Source organism: Pelophylax lessonae (assembly GCF_965119305.1).
Source record: "Pelophylax lessonae genome assembly, chromosome: 1".
Taxonomy (NCBI): domain Eukaryota; kingdom Metazoa; phylum Chordata; class Amphibia; order Anura; family Ranidae; genus Pelophylax; species Pelophylax lessonae.
In genome coordinates this window covers 43710230-43728171 of record NC_138768.1, presented here as the reverse complement: position 1 = coordinate 43728171, position 17942 = coordinate 43710230, and the positions used below count along the sequence as shown (strand labels likewise).

Below are 17942 nucleotides of genomic sequence, written 5' to 3'. Positions count from 1 at the left end.
AAATGCAAAACATATTGCCATGGTGTTTAAATCAGTGCACTCTTTTCTACCCATATTAAATGAGCTTATATTAATTATCACCACATGGATTTTTATTAAAGGACATCGAACAAAAGTTGTCAATAATTCACCATGGTTAAAATTACATTCAGGATAACATTTATAGTGTGTTCATCACATTGTGCACAAAGATTATACATCACCATCCATACAGATTAATGATCTCAGCCACTTATTCAATCCCAACTATACAGATCTTGGAAACTTCTAGGAACAGATCTGGCTCCTTCTGTATTAACAAAAAAGGAATAAAACAATCATTAGTGTTATATTCTACAGGATCACACTTCAATATAATCACTAATAAGGACAATACAAAGCAGACATACATCTCCAGTGATCATTCATTGTTGTCCATATCAGGGGTGTCAAAACTTTGACCCTCCAGCTGTTCAGGAACTATAACTCCTACAAATTAAATTTATGTCCTTTTTCCCCACAAATAGAGCTTTCTTTTGGTGGTATTTGATCACCTGTGCGATTTTTAATTTTTGGAAAAAAAAGAGCGACAATTTTGAAAAAAATAAATATATACATTTTTCACATTCTGCTATATAACATTCCCCAAAAATTTTTTATGATCAGCTTTTTTTTATATTTTAGGGCAATTTGTTTTCTGCTACATATTTTTGGTAAAAAAAATCACAATAAGCGTATTTTGATTGCTTTGCGCAAAATTTATCGCGTTTACTAACTACGGGAAAGATTTGTCATTTTTATTGTTTATTTTTTTTTTTTACTAGTAATGGCGGCGATCTGCGATTTTTTTTTTTTTTGCGGGACTGCGACATTGCGGCGGACAGATCGGACCCCTAACTGACATTTTTCACACTTTTGGGGGTACCAGTGAAATTACTACAGTAATCAGTGCTATAAATATGCACTGTTCCTATAATAATGACACTGGCAGGGAAGGGGTTAACTTTTATTGGTGATCAAGGGGTTAATGTATGCCTCATGCTTACTGACGTGTGTGGGGGGAGGGGACTGTGTGACACAGGGACAGATCGCAGGTTCAGCTATGCTGAATCCTGTAATCTGTCCCTGCCTGTCACATAGGAGATCCGCCCGATTTGTTTACACAAGCGGGCGGATTTCCTCACTCGATCCCCGATGATCGGGGAAGAGCGGCGGTGATCACCGCCTCTCCTCCCCTGGCCCGACTCCCACTGTGTTTAAATACAGCGGGAGCGAGCCTCCGGTGTAGGGGGCGTTGTCCAGCGACGTAGATTTACGTCGTTGGACGATAACAAGCCACTTTGCCGCAGTACCAGCTCAGTGAGCGGTCGGCAAGTGGATAACATGTTATACAGAACTTGTCTAGTCTAGTCAGCTATCTTGTTCAACTAACTGCCATTAGAAAAGCATACACCGGTTTTTTTTTATAAGTGGGTGGAGACTTCTCCCTTTCCATGCCCAGTAGGCTGGAATGGAGAACTAAAGATTTGAATAATTATAATAGTAATGGCTGCTTTTTGGAATTTAAAGGGCGTTGGCCTCAATCAGCTTTTCACTTTCTTTGTTTTAAATTAATCCTAGAGTTACAAAGCAAAAAACACACCACTGTGGAGTTAGGCGATGGGGTACTTGCCACACCCTTATCTTCCCTTATAATTTATTCTCCTTTTTGCTCCCTGTTCCTCTCCCGCACCATGCTGGTTATATGGGAGTTGTTGTTCTACTTGATGAACAGGGGCAGGACGTGCTTGTGTGGGCATAGACACAGTACAATTTGGTCTTAACCACTTGCCGACTGCCTAACGCCGATCTACGTCGGCAGTCAGCCCCTCACAGGCAAAGTGACGTAGGGCTACGTCACTAGCTTGTGAGGGTCTAGGGAGCGAGCGCGCGCCCCCGGAGGCGCGCTCCCGCTCCCGCGTGGTCACGGACCCCCCCGCGCGTGTGACCAGCGGACCCGATGTCCGCCGGTCACTCGGCGATCGGCGGGGGAGAGGGAGAATGTCAGGCAGCTTGTGTAAACAAGCCACCTGTCATTCTCCTCGCTGTAAAGACACTGATCAAACGGATCTAGTATGTAGATCCGTTGATCAGTGTCCTTACAGCTCAAGCCACAGCCAATCACAGTAGAAAGCACGCCCCTAGGGATACACACAGCCCCTCCCTCCCAAATAAAGTTAACCCCTTCACAACCAGTGTATTTTTTCAGTAACAGTGCATATGTATAGCACTGATTACTGTAGAAATGTCACTGGTAACCCCAAAAGTGTCACAAATGTCAGTCAAGGGTCCGATCTGTCCGCCCCAATGTCGCAGTACCGCAAAAAAAATCGCAGATCGCCGCCATTACGCGTTAAAAAAAAAAAACAACAGAAATGACAAAAATCTTTCCCTTTGTTAGTAAACGCGATAACTTTTGCGCAAACCAATCAAAATACGCTTTTTGCGATTTTTTTTTACCAAACATGTGTAGCATAAAACAAATTGGCCGAAAATTTTAAAAAATTTTGATTTTTACTTTTTTTTGGGGGGGAATTTCATATAAAAAAATGTGAAAAATATTGTTATTTTTGCAAAATTGACGCTCTTTTTTTGTTTATAGCGCGTGATCAAAAAATCGCACAGGTGATCAAATACCACCAAAAGAAAGCTCTGTTTGTGGGAAAAAAAAGACGTCAAATTCGTTTAGGTACAGCGTTGCACGACCGCGCAATTGTCCGTTAAATTCACACAGTGCCGAATCGCAAAATACCCCCTGGTCAGGAAGGGGGTAAAATCTTCCGGGGCTTAAGTGGTTAAATCATCCTCTTTCTTTGGAGGAAGAGAAAGGGATATACAGTACGGCATCATAACTAGCTGGGGATGGTCCAGCGGCTGAGGGAACATTAGAAAATACCTGTGGGGGCTCAGGAGTATATCCTGGGGCATACTGCAACCAACTTAGTCCTCCCACCGTCAAATACTTCATACCCCACTCTGGATTCCCTGAAAACCATGGGAGTGCTTCTCTGTTCCCCAAACACAATCCCTTCACCATATTCATGTGGAACTCATCATTTGCTCCATCCTGTGGATATTATGCAGAGATTCTCATAACATACTCTTTTCATGTTGCTTTTTTTTCTTAACTCCGTTGCTCCACTCTCTTTCTTTTTCTTTATAATATCACTTATTACTTTACGCGGAGGCTTAGGCACATTGGGCAGAGGCCCCTTACCAGAGACTTTACCTATCTTAAAGTAGAACAGAGGTTAAGCAAACCACTACATATTACGGTGTCAGTGTCTATTCTTCTTCACTGGAAGGCTGGCATGCACTGACCAACACTGCCGATTCCTTTTTAGTTTAGAAGTTTAACACTTAACCACTTGCTGACTGCCGCACGACTATTTACGGCGGCAGTTAGCCCCTCACAGGCAAAGTGACGTAGGGCTACGTCGCTACCATGTGAGCCTCTAGGGGGCGAGCCCACACCGCCGGAGGCACGTTCCCACCCCCGCTCGCTCCCTAACATGTCCGCGCGTGTGACCGGCGGACCCGATGTCCGCCGGTCACTCGCGATCGTCCGGTACAGAGGGAGAAAGGCAGGCGGCTAATGTAAACACAGCCGCCTGTCATTCTCCCTTGTGTAAGTGCAGAGATCATACAGTCCTGCTATGTAGGATCGTATATCTCTGTAGTTACACAAACAGCCACATCCCTTTACAGTTAGAATCACGCCCCTAGGGACACACGTAACCCCTGCATCTCCAATAAAGTTAACCCCTTCCCTGCCAGTGTAATTTTTACAGTAACAGTGCATATGTATAGCACTGATTACTGTAGTAATGTCACTGGTAACCCCAAAAGTGTCAAAAATGTCAGTCAAGGGTCCGATCTGTCCGCCGCAATGTCGCAGTCCCACAAAAAAAATCGCAGATTGCCGCCATTACTCGTTAAAAAAAAAAAACAATAAAAAATGACAAAAATCTTTCCCTTAGTTAGTAAACGCAATAACTTTTGCGCAAACCAATGAAAATACGCCTATTGTGATTTTTTTTTACCAAACATATAGAGCAGAAAACAAATTTGCCAAAAATGTTAAAAAATTTAGATTTTTACATTTTTTTGGAGGAATTTCATATAAAATAAAAATTTGAAAAATATTGTTATTTTTGCAAAATTGTCACTCTTTTTTTTGTTTATAGCGCATGATCAAAAAATCACACAGGTGATCAAATACCACCAAAAGAAAGCTCTGTTTGTGGCAAAAAAAGGTCGCCAACCTCATTTGGGTACAGCGTCGCACGACCGCGCAATTGTCCATTAAAATTACGCAGTGCCGAATCGCAAAACAGGCCCTGGTCAGGAAGGGGGTAAAATCTTCCGGGGCTTAAGTGGTTAAAGCAGAACAGCGGTTAAGCAAACCACTACGTATTACGGTGTCAGTGTATTCTTCTTCACTGGAAGGCTGGCATGCACTGACCAACATTGCCCGATACCTTTTTAATTTAGAAGTTTAACACTTAAATACGCAGACACCGCAACAACCCTATTCTGTTACCTTTGAGCATCCCTTGCAGCTGAAACTCTAAAGGCCCGTACACACGTACCGATCGTCGGCATACAAACGTCGGTGGACGAAGGATCTGCCGATTGTACGCGTGTTAGTATGGTGCCTCCGACAGATGTCTGCGCACAATCCGCGGACAAAAGTCTTTCGTGCAAACATGAAAATATTTGTATGCCGACACCAGAACGGACGATTGTTCGCCTGTCAGTACACAATTCGGCCGACAGACCGCAGATTTGCAAGACTGGGCATGCTCAGAAAATAGAAAACACAGGGAAAGTTAACCATTACATGACATCACTTCTGCAGTCGGCGGACAAAATTCTTGTGCTGTCCTTGTGCTGTCTTTGCACTTTTCAGCAGACACCGACATCCCGGGGAGAAAAGAGGAACATTTGTAAGCCGACCATCGGTACGTGTGTACGGGGCTTTAGGCAACACAAATATCTACTTAACAGTTTCTTAACATGCAGCAATTAAGCGTTTGTTAAAAATTAGAATAACCAATTAAAGATTACATTCTTATCAGTATTCCTATGTAAAACAGAAACTAGGATAACTCAAAGTGTCTCATTTGAGTATTCCTTTACAGAGAGGAAGTGAAACTAGAAACTATTACACATCTAAAATGGAAGCAGTATACAAAATGGATGCCAATTTAAACATATATGTTTCCTTTGAGCCACTGTTTCCTAAGTTGCCCCGTATTTCTACATCTGCCATCAGGTCTGTATTATTCATAATCAGTAGGTCTAGTAACGCATTGTTTCTTGTGGGTGCTTTCACCATCTGACCCATGAAATTGTTCTGTAAAAAATTTAGGAAATAGCAAGCCTTAGACGAATACGCAGTTCCTTTTGCCCAGTCTCTATCTGGATAATTAAAATCCTCCATTCTAATGACATTTCCCATCTTTGCTGCCATTCCAAACTGTGATAGGAGGTCTGCTCCCCCCTCCTCCCTCTGGATGAGGGGGGGGGGGGCTATAGTTTCCTCCCTTTGAAGCTCTACCCATAAGGGTTTCACCTCCTCCCTAGCTCCATTAGTGACATTGTCCCTCATATTCACTTGCACATCGTTCTTGATATACAGGCATACCCCTTCCCCTTTTTTACCTCCCTATCTCTGTGATAAAGGGAATTCCCCTGAATGGTTGCCAGCCCATCATGAGAGCTATCGAATGAAGTCTCTGAAATTCCCACAAAATCAAAATCCTCCTCATACATTCACAGCTCCAGTTCTCCCATCTTGTTAGCCAGACTTCTAGCATTGGTATACAATCCTCGTCATTTTGTCTGGTCGCATACTATATCCTTGTTAGATATTATGAGGCTGCACTTTGGATTTGTCAACTTACCTACCTTGGGTTTCGGATCTCTAGTCACCCTACCACTAATACCTCCAATATTGCCTGCTGGACCTTGCTCACCGCTGGCTAGCTCTACATCTGGACCCTTCCCCCATCACCTAGTTTAAAAGCCCCTCTAACTTTTCAGTCATCTTCTCTCCCAGTAGAGCTGCACCCTCCCCATTTAGGTGCAGTCCATGCCTGCTAATGAGTCGGTAGCCGATTGAAAAGTCAGTCCAGTTCTCCAGGAACCCGAACCCCTCATTTATACACCAGCTCCTCAGCAACTTGTTAACTTACTTAATCTCCCACTGCCTCTCTGGCATGGCTCGAGGTACCGGTAGTATTTCTGAGAATACTACCTTGGAGGTCCTATTCCTCAATTTAGCTCCTAAGTCCCTGTAATAGATTTTTAGGATTCTCCATATCCCTCTAACTTTGTCATTGGTACCCACCTGTACCATGACAGCTGGGTCCTCCCCAGCCCCACCCAATAATCTGTCCACCGAATCCTTGATGTGCAGAACCCGAGCGCCCATTAAACAAACAACATACAGTTTAGCGCTTACAGTCTTTGTGACAAATTGCCCTCTCTGTCCTAACCTTTGAGTCCCCTACCACCAGAATCTGTCTTTCCTTACCCTTAGCCTCGCTCCCGCCCTACTCAGTTACTCAACAGTACTCAACAATACACAGGTACTCAAAAATACTCGACAATACTCAGTTACTCGACAATACTCAGTTACTCAACCATACTCAGTTACTCAACCATACTCAGTAACTCAACAATACTCAACAATAATCCACAGTACTCAATACTCAACACTACTCAGTTACTCAACAGTAGGCCACAATACAAAGGGACTCAACAATACTTAACAATACTCAGTTACTCAACAAACTCAGTTACGCAACAATATTTAGTTACTCACAGTACTTAAAGCGGAGTTCCAGCCATTTACTCACCTGTCCAACGGTCCAGCGATGCGGCCGCCGGAAGCCTCGATCCTCTCCCTCGGCGCCGGCATCACTGCTGTGGGCACCCGGCTGTTACAGTTTGCGGCTTCACAGCCGGGTACCCACTGCGCATGCGCGAGTCGCGCTGCGCGCCGTGATTGGCCGGCAATCTTCTGGGACCTCTGACGTGTCCCAGAAGATTGCAGGGAGGGAGGGGGAGAGGAGAACTTCCGCTCAGGGCGCCGCGGCGCTCCGAGCGGAAGTGGGAGCGGGTACCTGTCAAAACTAGGTACCCGCTCCCCCCCCCAAAAAATGACATGCCAAATGTGGCATGTCGGGGGGTCAGGACTCCCTAAAGCGGAAGTTCCACTTTTGGGTGGAACTCCGCTTTAACAATACACAGGTTCTGTACAGTACTCAACAATGTTCAGTTACTCAACAATACTCAGTTACTCAACAGCACTAAGTTATTCAACAATACTCAGTTACTTACCAGTACTAAGTAGTACTCAGTTACTCACATTACACCCTCCTCAGCCAGCTTCCCCACTACCCACAGTCAGTCAGTCTTTTTTGTCACAGTCTTTTCAATTAGTTTATGTCTCTCTGCCCCTGCTCAGCCGCCCCTGTAAACTGACACTTGCAGGGCTTGTCAGCAGCTTCTTTCTCCCCCAGGTTAACTTGCCTCTCACTGCTCCCACCACTTCCCTGGTTTGCTTGCAACACTCCCCCTCCACTCTGCGGTTTCACTTATCTGCCGCCTCTCCCGGTCAACCTGTCACCTCTCAGTTTCCCCGTCCTGCTGTCACTCCCGTTCCGCCTTCTCGATGGTCTGTGCCTCTGCCGCTCTTAGTCCCCGGGTCACCCGCCGCTGCCTCTCAGGGTCTCAGTAGTGGGGGGGGGGGGTCCGGTCCGCAGCTCTCAACTCCACACACTCCACACTGTCACAGTGTCGGCATCTGCACTTCCGCTTCCTTGCAAAAATGTAAAAGCACCACCTGCTGGTAAAATAATCGCACCATTACTAGCATTAAAAAAATAAATAAATAAATAAAAAACGCAGTATATATACCATAGTTTGTAGACACTATAATTTTTGCTCAAACCAATCAATATATGCTTATTGGCATTTTTTTTTACCAAAAACATGCAGTTTTTAAATTTTTTTATTCGTTATGTTTTATAGCAGAAAGTAAAAAATATTGTTTTTTTTTTCTTTTTTTTTTTATAAATTGTCGATCTTTTTTGTTTAAGCTCAAAAATAATAGAAAACATAATGGTGATCAAATATCACCAAAAGAAAGCTCTATTTGTGGAAAAAAAGGACAAACGTTTCATTTGAGTACAGTGTTGCATGACAGCGCAATTACCAGTTAAAGTAGCCCAGTGCTGAATTGCAAAAAATGGCCTGGTCATTAAGGGGGTAAATCCTTCTAGAGCTGAAGTGATTAAAAAAGGCAAAAATGTGTTAACACATGATGAAAAGTACAGTACGGTACGGGCAAAATACACTTTTAAGTGTGGCCTGCAGGACTGAGAACATAAATGATAGCCCACCTACTGGGAAATCACTTCCTACGTGAGACATATAAAGAAAATATGGCTAGCTCACTTGTATGCCCTCAATCAGGAGAGTCTAGGTTTAAGCACAGAAAAATCTGTAAGACCTCCAGCACACCAGTACTTCTACAAAGATAGTTCCTGAATATGAACAATCTGATTCTTCTGCTGGCTTAGTCGGGGCCCTTAGGTTGGCAAGCAGTGAAAGGTGCAGTCCCTATAAGATATGGAAGAACAGGATGATCCCTTTAAGAAGCAAAGTGGTTGGCACAGATCACTTTAAAATGTGAAGTTGTTGGGTCGGGTCACTTTGGAAGTTGAGTTGTGAATAATAGTCTCTTTAGGAGAGGGGGGATAGTAGGCGAATATTTAAAAATGAATTTAAACTTAAGTGGCAAAAGCACCCTCTTTAAAAGGCTTGAACAGAAATAAATGTGGCTGCAGAGACAAGGTTCTGCCTAACAGGAAACAAAGGGTTAACTCAGTTCAGTAACCTTGATCATCCCTGGATCAAGTCACGTGATACAGTGACATAACACGTAGGAAAGCGCACACCGGAAGTGACATATGGGACACACGAGTCCCGCGGCTGATTGTACGAGCCGAACGTTGAGATTTTAACTGTAAGTTGCTACTATTTTATAAATAAAAAAGTTTGGATTTACTACACCATGATGGCCCAATGTTTTCTGAGACCTTAGTAAAAAGTTGCGATGCAGATGCAAGGATAGTGCGATACAGGACACCCAGGCAGCACCCCGCAGTACCCCAGAGAAGTGGAAAACGGCACCAAGAGTCTGGTAAAAAGTGGAGCAATCACGCTGGAAATAATACAAAAGCGTATTATTCTCAGGAATAAGGTGTGCGGTTTACACACCTAGAGGTGGTTATACACTGAAGAGAACCAGCACTCACGCAGTAAAGAGGTGTATTAGAGCAGTGGTTCTCAACTCCGGTCCTCGGGACCCACCAACAGGCCAGGTTTGCAAGATAACTAAATTACATCACAGGTGATCTCATTTGCTGCTCAGTGATTGCAGTATTCTAGTCTGCATCCCCCAAGGTAATACTTAAAATCTGGCCTGTTAGTGGGTCCCGAGGACCGGAATTGAGAACCACTGACTTAGAGGATACAGGATTGTTTATTGGGACATCACCACGTGTCTTTAACACTGAAGCACTGTGAAAAACTGTTTTGTTTGAAATCAGAAGATTATATGGACTTTTATTTATTTTTATTTTTTGGTTTCTAAGGCTACATTCACACCTGAGCGTAGCGTTTTTCGCGCGTTTTTTACCGCGATTTTACCGCGATTTTTGCGGCGTTTTTTACCGCGATTTTACCGCGATTTTTACCGCGATTTTTACCGCGATTTTTGTGCAGGCGTTTTTAGATTGAATAGAGATCAATGGAAAACGCCTGTAATCTGCCCAAAAAGAAGCTCATGTACTTTTTTGAGCATTGGGCGTTTTGTATACAGCGTCAAAACGCTCAGATGTGAACAGGGGCCATTGAAATGAATAGGATTTGTCTTGTTGGGCGTTTTGAGAGCTGATCCTAGAGCAGAAAAACGCCCCAAAAACGCCCCAAAACGCCTAGATGTGAACGGAGCCTAATAGATTATTAATTGTGTAAAAACACTGGCACTCTGATTTATTTAAGCACCACCATTTAAAGATTATATCTGTGCACAACACTTTTTTCAATTAATTTTAAGCACTACTACAGTATATATGCACTTTATTCTAACGCCTTTTGGAATCCTTCATTATTGCACAGCACCACAACTTATAAATATTTTATGCACTTTATATTGAATATTCATTTGTTACACGAAAGTCACTGTGCACTGTACACTTTATTACTCTGGAATCCTGCATTATTGTACAGCACCGCAGCTCATAACCATTGTATGCACTTTATATTGAATATTTATTTATCGCACTGAAGTCACTGTGCACTTTATTAATATTGTTTTACTATCATGTCTTTCTATATTAGTTGAGCTATACATACTAGGAAAATACTTTTTTTTAGGATATTATTGAAGATTACTGTGAAGGATTGATGTTTTTATTTATAAGTTTTTAGTAAGCACACTATATAAAACGTGTGAATTTATTGATTACATATAATATCCCTGAAGAGCAGTATTCCCCCCAATACAAGTTCAGTAACCTGCTTTCAGTGGCAACAGTGGCAAGAAATGGCATCTTAAAGCAATAAGGGAGTAGTAGTGTATTTGTCTCTGATAATGGGCAAATGTTGAAGAATGCTACTGGCTCAGCTGGCAACAAGGGTGAAACTTAAACGATAGTAAGCGATGTGTGTGTCAGAAGCCCTCCCACCAGTCCTTTTGCGAAAACCCAGGAGATCGACAGTAATTCTTTAAAAGGGGACCCCCTTTTTCTGAAGATGCGAAGGTGGTGCATGAAGCTCATGCACTCCTGTAGCTGTCAGGTCTCCCTGGAACAGCACTCTGTCTGTTTGGCTAGGCAGCCTCTTCCTCAGCTTTTCCAGCTACTGTACTCTGAACTTTCCGGGCCCAAACACGGTTCGGTCCAATACCACACAGCTCGGCACAAGATCTCACACGCTCCTTTCACGGGCAAAGTCACTCTCCAACTCCCCTCCGTCTTCCCGGGCTTTTCCTTTTATATGCTTCCCCCCACTGGTGATTGCTCCTGGACTATGTTGTTCAGTTTCAGCTTTATTATGAAGAAAGTTCTGCTTTCAGCATACAACTCTCAGCAGTCCCTGAACACCTGTATTAAAGAGGAAGTAAAGTCCCCCAAAAAAACCGAGAAAAAAAAAGCCCTGTAAAGAGAAAGGCATAATGAGCTAGTATGCATCGCATACAAGCTCATTATGTAGTACTTACCTTAAAACGAAGCCCCCGCCATGCCGCCACCTCAGCGACTGGACGGCGACATGTCCGGCCGTCCTGCTTCCGGGTTCGCGTCCTCCGGCCATCTGACTGGCCGGAGGCGCGATTACATCACTCCCGCGCCTGCGCGCGGGAGCCGGCGTTCACGGCACTGAGCGCTGAAGGAACGGCACGGGTGGCCGTTCCTTCAGAGTGCCTGCGCCAATGACGTCATCGGCAGTATGCACTCTAAATATCTCCTAAACGGTGCAAGTTTGGGAGATATTTATAGCACCTATAGGTAAGCCTTAATATAGGCTTACCTATAGGTAAAAGTTTGTGAGGTGGGTTTACAACCTCTTTAAGGCTACGATGAACAGAAATGCTAAACACTGCCATCTTGTGGTTAAATATATATCTGCAAAATAGGGTTCAAATTGAACCTCCAAGACGACCACTGCCTTTGCATCAGAAGCTGAGGGTAAAGGTGATGGACTGACCAAGCATGTCTCCAGACCTAAACTCTATTGAGCATCTGTGAGGCATCCTCAAAGGGAAGGTGGAGGAGCGCAAGGTCTCTAACATCCACCAGCTCCATGATGTCGTCATGCTGGAGTTGAAGAGGACTCCAGTGGCAACCTGTGAAGCTCTGGTGAACTCCATGCCCAAGAGGGTTAAGGCAGTGCTGTAAAATAATGGTGGCCACACAAAATATTGACACTTTGGGCCCAATTTGGACATTTCCACTTAGGGGTGTACTCACTTTTGTTGCCAGCTGTTTAGACATTGATGGCTGTGTGTTGAGTTATTTTGAGAGTAAAGCAAATTTACACTGTTATACAAGCTGTACACTCACTACTTTACATTGTAGCAAAGTGTCATTTCTTCAGTGTTGTCACATGAAAAGATATAATAAATATTTACAAAAATGTGAGGGGTGTACTCACTTTTGTGAGATACTGTATATGTATGGGTAATATGTACACACATACTGGGGTAAATGTAGACAAAAGCCAGTTAGCCTACCAGAATGTCTTTAGAGTGTGGGAGGAGACCGGAGTACACAGAGGAAATGCATAAATTAAGTAGTTTGAAGTTGGGCCTATAGTTGGATATTGTTTAATTTAGATACAAACTATTGTAGAGTTCAGGTGGGAGATGGGTGGTGGTGTTCCTGTACCAATATTTCACCCTGAATGAGAAAAGCTGAGTTCTTCTTTTAGTGTTAGGCCAGGTCGTTAGGGATCGTGGATTTAAATGTTCAGAAATCTATGAGGGGCTATATGGGCATTATTGTTAGTTATGGAATGTTTGTCTGACAGTCTTGGTAACACACCTGCCTTGACATCAACCACAAGCATATTGGACAAAGAAGACAAATGCTTTTGACAGCAGCAACCGTCTATAAACACTTTGCCACTAATCAGAAGCTAAACTGTTGGTGCAAGTTCCACCTGTTCTGGTGGTCAATTACCTGAACTGTTCCATCCGCTATCATAGTCAAGTACCTGAATTGTTCTGTCTGTTCTGATGGTAAAGTACCTGAATTGTTTTATCTGCTCTGATGGCCAGGTGCCTAAACTGTCTGTAAAGTTCCAGTTGCTATGTGGTTATGTGCCTGCATGTCTATGACTTGTGAGTTGCAATAGTCCAGAGGATATAGACTTTGTATTCTACAGTTCTTCCAGTTCTGCAGCATTAGACATCACCGGATGTCTAAGACTCTACTGTCCATCACCAGGTATGGAGGACTTTAACAAGTTTCTACGCTTTTAAACTCTTGGAAAGGAAAGTTTGATGTTCATGCCCGCTCCCGTGCTTTTGAAAGGAAACATTTGCTGTTCTTCTGTTAGTCCAACATATAGTTTTTAATATTTTTTAAACTCTGGATATGTTTTATATTGTTCAGCCCTAAAATAGCCAAATTAGATTTTCTGAGTAGGTAAATCAGAGAGGGAAAGGAAAGTAGGTGTCACGGCTCTCGCCATGCCTTACAGACAGCCAGGCGTGGCTGCCATTAAGTAGCTAACATGGGATTTGAACCTGGGTACTTTGATGTTCTGTCCTGTTATCCTGCCTCTGAGCCACACTTCAGCTCATATGGATCCAGTCTTGTTAATCTGGTATTGCCTGCAGCACTAGGTGGCTGGACTTCACCTGAGTATGCTTCTGTCTCTCATTGTCCACCTGAAGCTAATTGCTCATTTAAGCAAGCTATAAAACACTGCTTCTCGCTTAGAGCAGGGTCAGTTCATTGATCTTTGTTCCTGTTTAACAGACTTTGTTCCTGTGTTCCTATTTCCTGAGCGTGTGTTCCAGACTGACTCTGGCTTCCATCCTTGGTGTTCCTGCGACCTTATCTTCCTCTCATCTCCTGATCCTTGTCCAGACTCGTGTCATCCAGTGACTACAGTTATTCCTGGACTTCCCTTTCCATTGTATTCCTGCCGGCCCTGCTTATTGGAGCACCTTCCCTGCCAAGCCCCCGTGCACAGATTCACAGCCCAGGTGGCTTTCTTACCTGGTCACCTTGGACTGTGGATATCTGCAAGGGTGAGCGTACATCTCTGCGTTACAGACTCCAACAAGGTAAGCCCTGACAGTAGGTATCTACACTTAGATACACTTTAAATTTTTCATTTAAGGTAAAGAGCAGGGATTCATCACTTTCGGATTCCCATGTGACTTTCTACCAAGGATGTTGAAGGGAATTTCTAAAGGACAGAGAAAAGGCAAATGTTCTGAATAAATTCTTCTCCTCGTTCTTCACAAAAGAAACAGGGGGATACAGTACTAGATTGTAATGGCAATGTTATTAACACATCATAGGAAGCACCCTTATGGTTTACAGAAGACAGACTCTCCCAGTTTGAAAAACTTAACATAAATAAGTCACACTGGGACCAGATGGTTTACACCCGAGGGTCCTTAAGGAACTCAGCCAGGTGATAGCCAGACCATTGTTCCTAATGTTTATGGACAGTCTACTAATGGGAATGGTACCAGCTGATTGCAGAAAAGTCAACGTAGCACCAATATTTAAAAAACAGCGGAGATATATCCCTGCGAACTACAGGGCAGTTAGCCTAACATCAATAGTCTGCAAGCTATTGGAGGAGATGATAAGGGACTATATTCAAGATTTTAGTAATAAAAAGAGTATCATGTAATCAGCATGGATTCATGAAGGATCGTTCTTGCCAGACCAATCTATTAACCTTCTACAAAGAAGTTAGCTGTAATCTAGATAAAGGAAGGCCTGTGGATGTGGGGTATTTGGACTTTGCAAATTTAGGGGACCGCAATGCAGATTTCAAGTACGGTACAGCAGACAGAGAGGCTGAAGCAGAAACCGGCTTTATTAACCAACAGAGTATAATGGCCGGAGAATGATGTTAACAGTAATAACAGATTACATAGTTTTACAGCAAAGTTAACTGCAACGTGATACTTAAAATGGCGCTCCCGCCAACGCACACACAGAAATACAGGCTACTCTGCTATATGATCCTATCTGATTCCCGCTAACCGGGACACGTTGCTGCAACGCTCTGTCTACAGAAACCTGCTCTATGCCCTACCACAGGTTATCACCGGTGCACACTCACAGTTCTGTAGGTACAGCTGCTTTATCTCAGTCTCTGTGATGGTGGATGCAGTCAGGTCTCTGGATCTGTCCCTTGCTGTCTGTAGCTGCAGTCTCTTATGCACTGGTCCAGGTTTCTTTGCAGGTTGTTTATCTTGTTCTGTCACTTGGAGGTCACTGCAGTCTGGCCCCTTGCTCTGTAACTGGCTTCAGGTGCTCTGAGATGTTCTCTCCTCTCTTTCTCTGATCCTCAGCTGCAGTCCGTAGTACCACAGTTCAGCTCTGTTTCCTCTGGCAAAATCCTGTTGCTCTGTCCCTGGATTATACAGTCTATATGCCCTCTCAAGGCCACAGCATGTAGTGCCTTTCCTCAGCTCAGCACAGCCATAGAGACATGAACACCACACAGTCCCAGGAACTTCCTGTTTCCTCCTCCTTTCCAGAAAAGATCCCTTCACTAAAAAAACACCAACAACTGTGGCTTATTCTCATTAACAACAACAGTGACATCTGGTGGCTGAAAGATGTATGCCAGTCTGTGGGAATTTCTCAATAGAAGTACAGTGTAATGGAGTTTAGTCATTCAAGGGGCTGACCCCCTACAAACGTTTACTGTACAAACTAAGGTACGTAGGTATGGACCATAGGGTGAGTACCTGGATTAAAAACTGGGTTCAGGGGCGAGTCCAGAGGGTGGTAATAAATGGCGAGTACTCAGAATGGTCTGGAGTGGAAAGTGGGGTCCCCCAATGATCTGTCCTGAGGCCAATCCTGTTTAATTTATTCATAAACGATCTAGAGGATGAGATACACAGCTCAATCTCAGTATTTGTGGATGATACTAAACTAAGCAGGGCAATAACTTCTACGCAGGATGTGGAAACCTTACAAGAAGACCTGAACAAAATAATGGGGTGGGCAACTACATGGCAGATGAGGTTTAATGTTGGAAAATGTAAGGTAATGCATTTGGATGCCAGAAATACGAATGCAAGTTACTCACTAGGGGGAGAACCTTTGGGGAAATCTTAGACGGAAAGGGACCTGGGGGTCCTAGTAGAGGACAAGTTCAGCAATAGCATGCAATGCCAAGCTGTTGCAAACAAAGCCAACAGAATACTGGCAAGTATAAAAAAGGGAATTCACTCCAGAGGTAAAATGATAATTCTCCCACTCTACAAGACTCTGGTCCTGCCGCACCTTGAGAATGCCATCCAGTTCTGGGCACCGGTCCTCAGGATGGATGTGCTGGAACTGAAGAGGGTTCAGAGAAGGGCAACAAAGCTAATAAAGGGAATGGAGGACTTCAGCTATGAGGAAAGACTACAAGCATTGAACTTATTCTCTCTGGAGAGGAGATGCTTGAGAGAGGATATAATATCAATGTACAAATGCTGGGGACCCTAGCATAGGGAACAAACTTTTCAGTGAAAGGGAATTTAAAAAGACATGCGACTAAAATTAGGAAAGAAGGGGTTTAACCTTAAAATACATAAAGGGTTCTTTACCGACAGAGCAGTAAGGATGTGGAATTCTCTTCTACAAGCAGTGGTATCAGAAGAGAGCATCGATAGTTTTAAAAAAAACATTATAAGGGCACCTTAACAACCATAACATAATGGGGTATACAAAGTACTATTGACAGCACACATACACACACTGATCATAGGTTGAACTGGATGGATTGGTGTCTTTTTTTCAACCTCGCTAGCTATATGACTATGATCAGCAACTTATAGCGGGACAATATTGGGGCAGACAATCTGACACTAATTGAGACTTTTGACACTTTGCAGGAACCAGTGACACTAATATGGCGATCAGTGCTAAAAATATGCACTGTACTAATGACACTGGCTGTTAGGGGGTTAAATATCTAGGGTGATCATAGGGTTACCTGTGTGCCTAATATGTGTTAATGTGTGTACTGTGTACTGTTTTCACTAAGTAATGTGCAGGTTTTTACTCTCTGCTTTGCAGGGAGAAAAAAAACGGCACCTTGCTGCTATCAGAAGAAAGCCCGTATTTGTTTACATTGCTGGTAATTGCCAGAGCCGATCAGCGGGTGCTGGAGATCAGCTGATTGACTTGTACTGCAGCGAATCGCAGCACAGCTGAGACGACAGGCACGTGTGAGTGAGCGCACCCCACTACCACGGCGTGCGGATCACATACTAGGTACGTGATCCAGTGCAGAGCAGCCGCCCTGCTGCAGTATGTGTACGGTGGGCTGTCTGCAAGCGATTAAAGCAGAGCTTCAGGCATTTTTTTCATCTTACGCATATCACAATGCCCATCTGCAAAAAAGTGCTAAATGGATATTCTCAATTTTTTTTACTATTTATAAATACCTTTTTAATGTAATTTGATGGCACTTCCATTCCTGTCTGCCTAGGTGATTACATCATTAGGGGATTCCCTTGGACTCCTGGAAAATATATTGGCATTATCTATCCCAGGAGTCTTCAGGAAGCTCAAAGGGGTAGCACTACATTTCAGGGGTAGTGCTACATTAGCAATACTGTCATCAGGGGGCTCTGGTGAAATATCAGGGATGTTTCACTTTTGAAATAGAGAAAGAGTTTAAGGACACCAATTCCTTCTCCTCTGCAGGCCAGTACTTACTACTAAACACTGAAGTGCTCAGTATAGAGTGCTTCCATGTTCAGTCACATTCATGTCCACTATCTATTCAGTTATGAATGAAAACTCCTGTGTTCTTTCAGGAAAGTGAAGGGACCAGATTCTTGGATCACCATACAGGATGAATTGAATCCTCCTTGTTGCGTGTCTTCACTCCACAACCTGCTATACCTGGAAGTACAGGTGGGGGAAGATCAGCATGAATCGGAGGCATATGGGAGACAACAGGAATTGGAGAAGAATACAGGAGGAGAGGAGACAGTGGGCACACAGTGGGGAGGATCACTAACAGGTGGAGCATATTGTGGGCACTGGGTGGGAGGTATTTGTAGGGGGCAGTCACATTTTATAACGAATGTCTCACAAATATTAATAAAGCTGGCCATAGATGGATCAACATTTGTCAAGTTC

General features: G+C 43.6%; 1 protein-coding gene across 1 annotated transcript in view; it reads right to left on the bottom strand.

Annotated features, from left to right (window-relative positions):
• Positions 1-232: 232 nt before the first annotated feature.
• Positions 233-17942, bottom strand: part of LOC309569269 (uncharacterized protein) — a gene marked incomplete at both ends in the record, with an annotated part of 88390 nt that continues 70680 nt past the window's right edge. The window contains 2 exons of the mRNA XM_082275037.1: positions 233-289; positions 2915-3085. Coding sequence (XP_082131163.1) covers positions 233-289; positions 2915-3085 — 228 coding nt within the window. The remainder of the gene's footprint in view (positions 290-2914; positions 3086-17942) is intronic.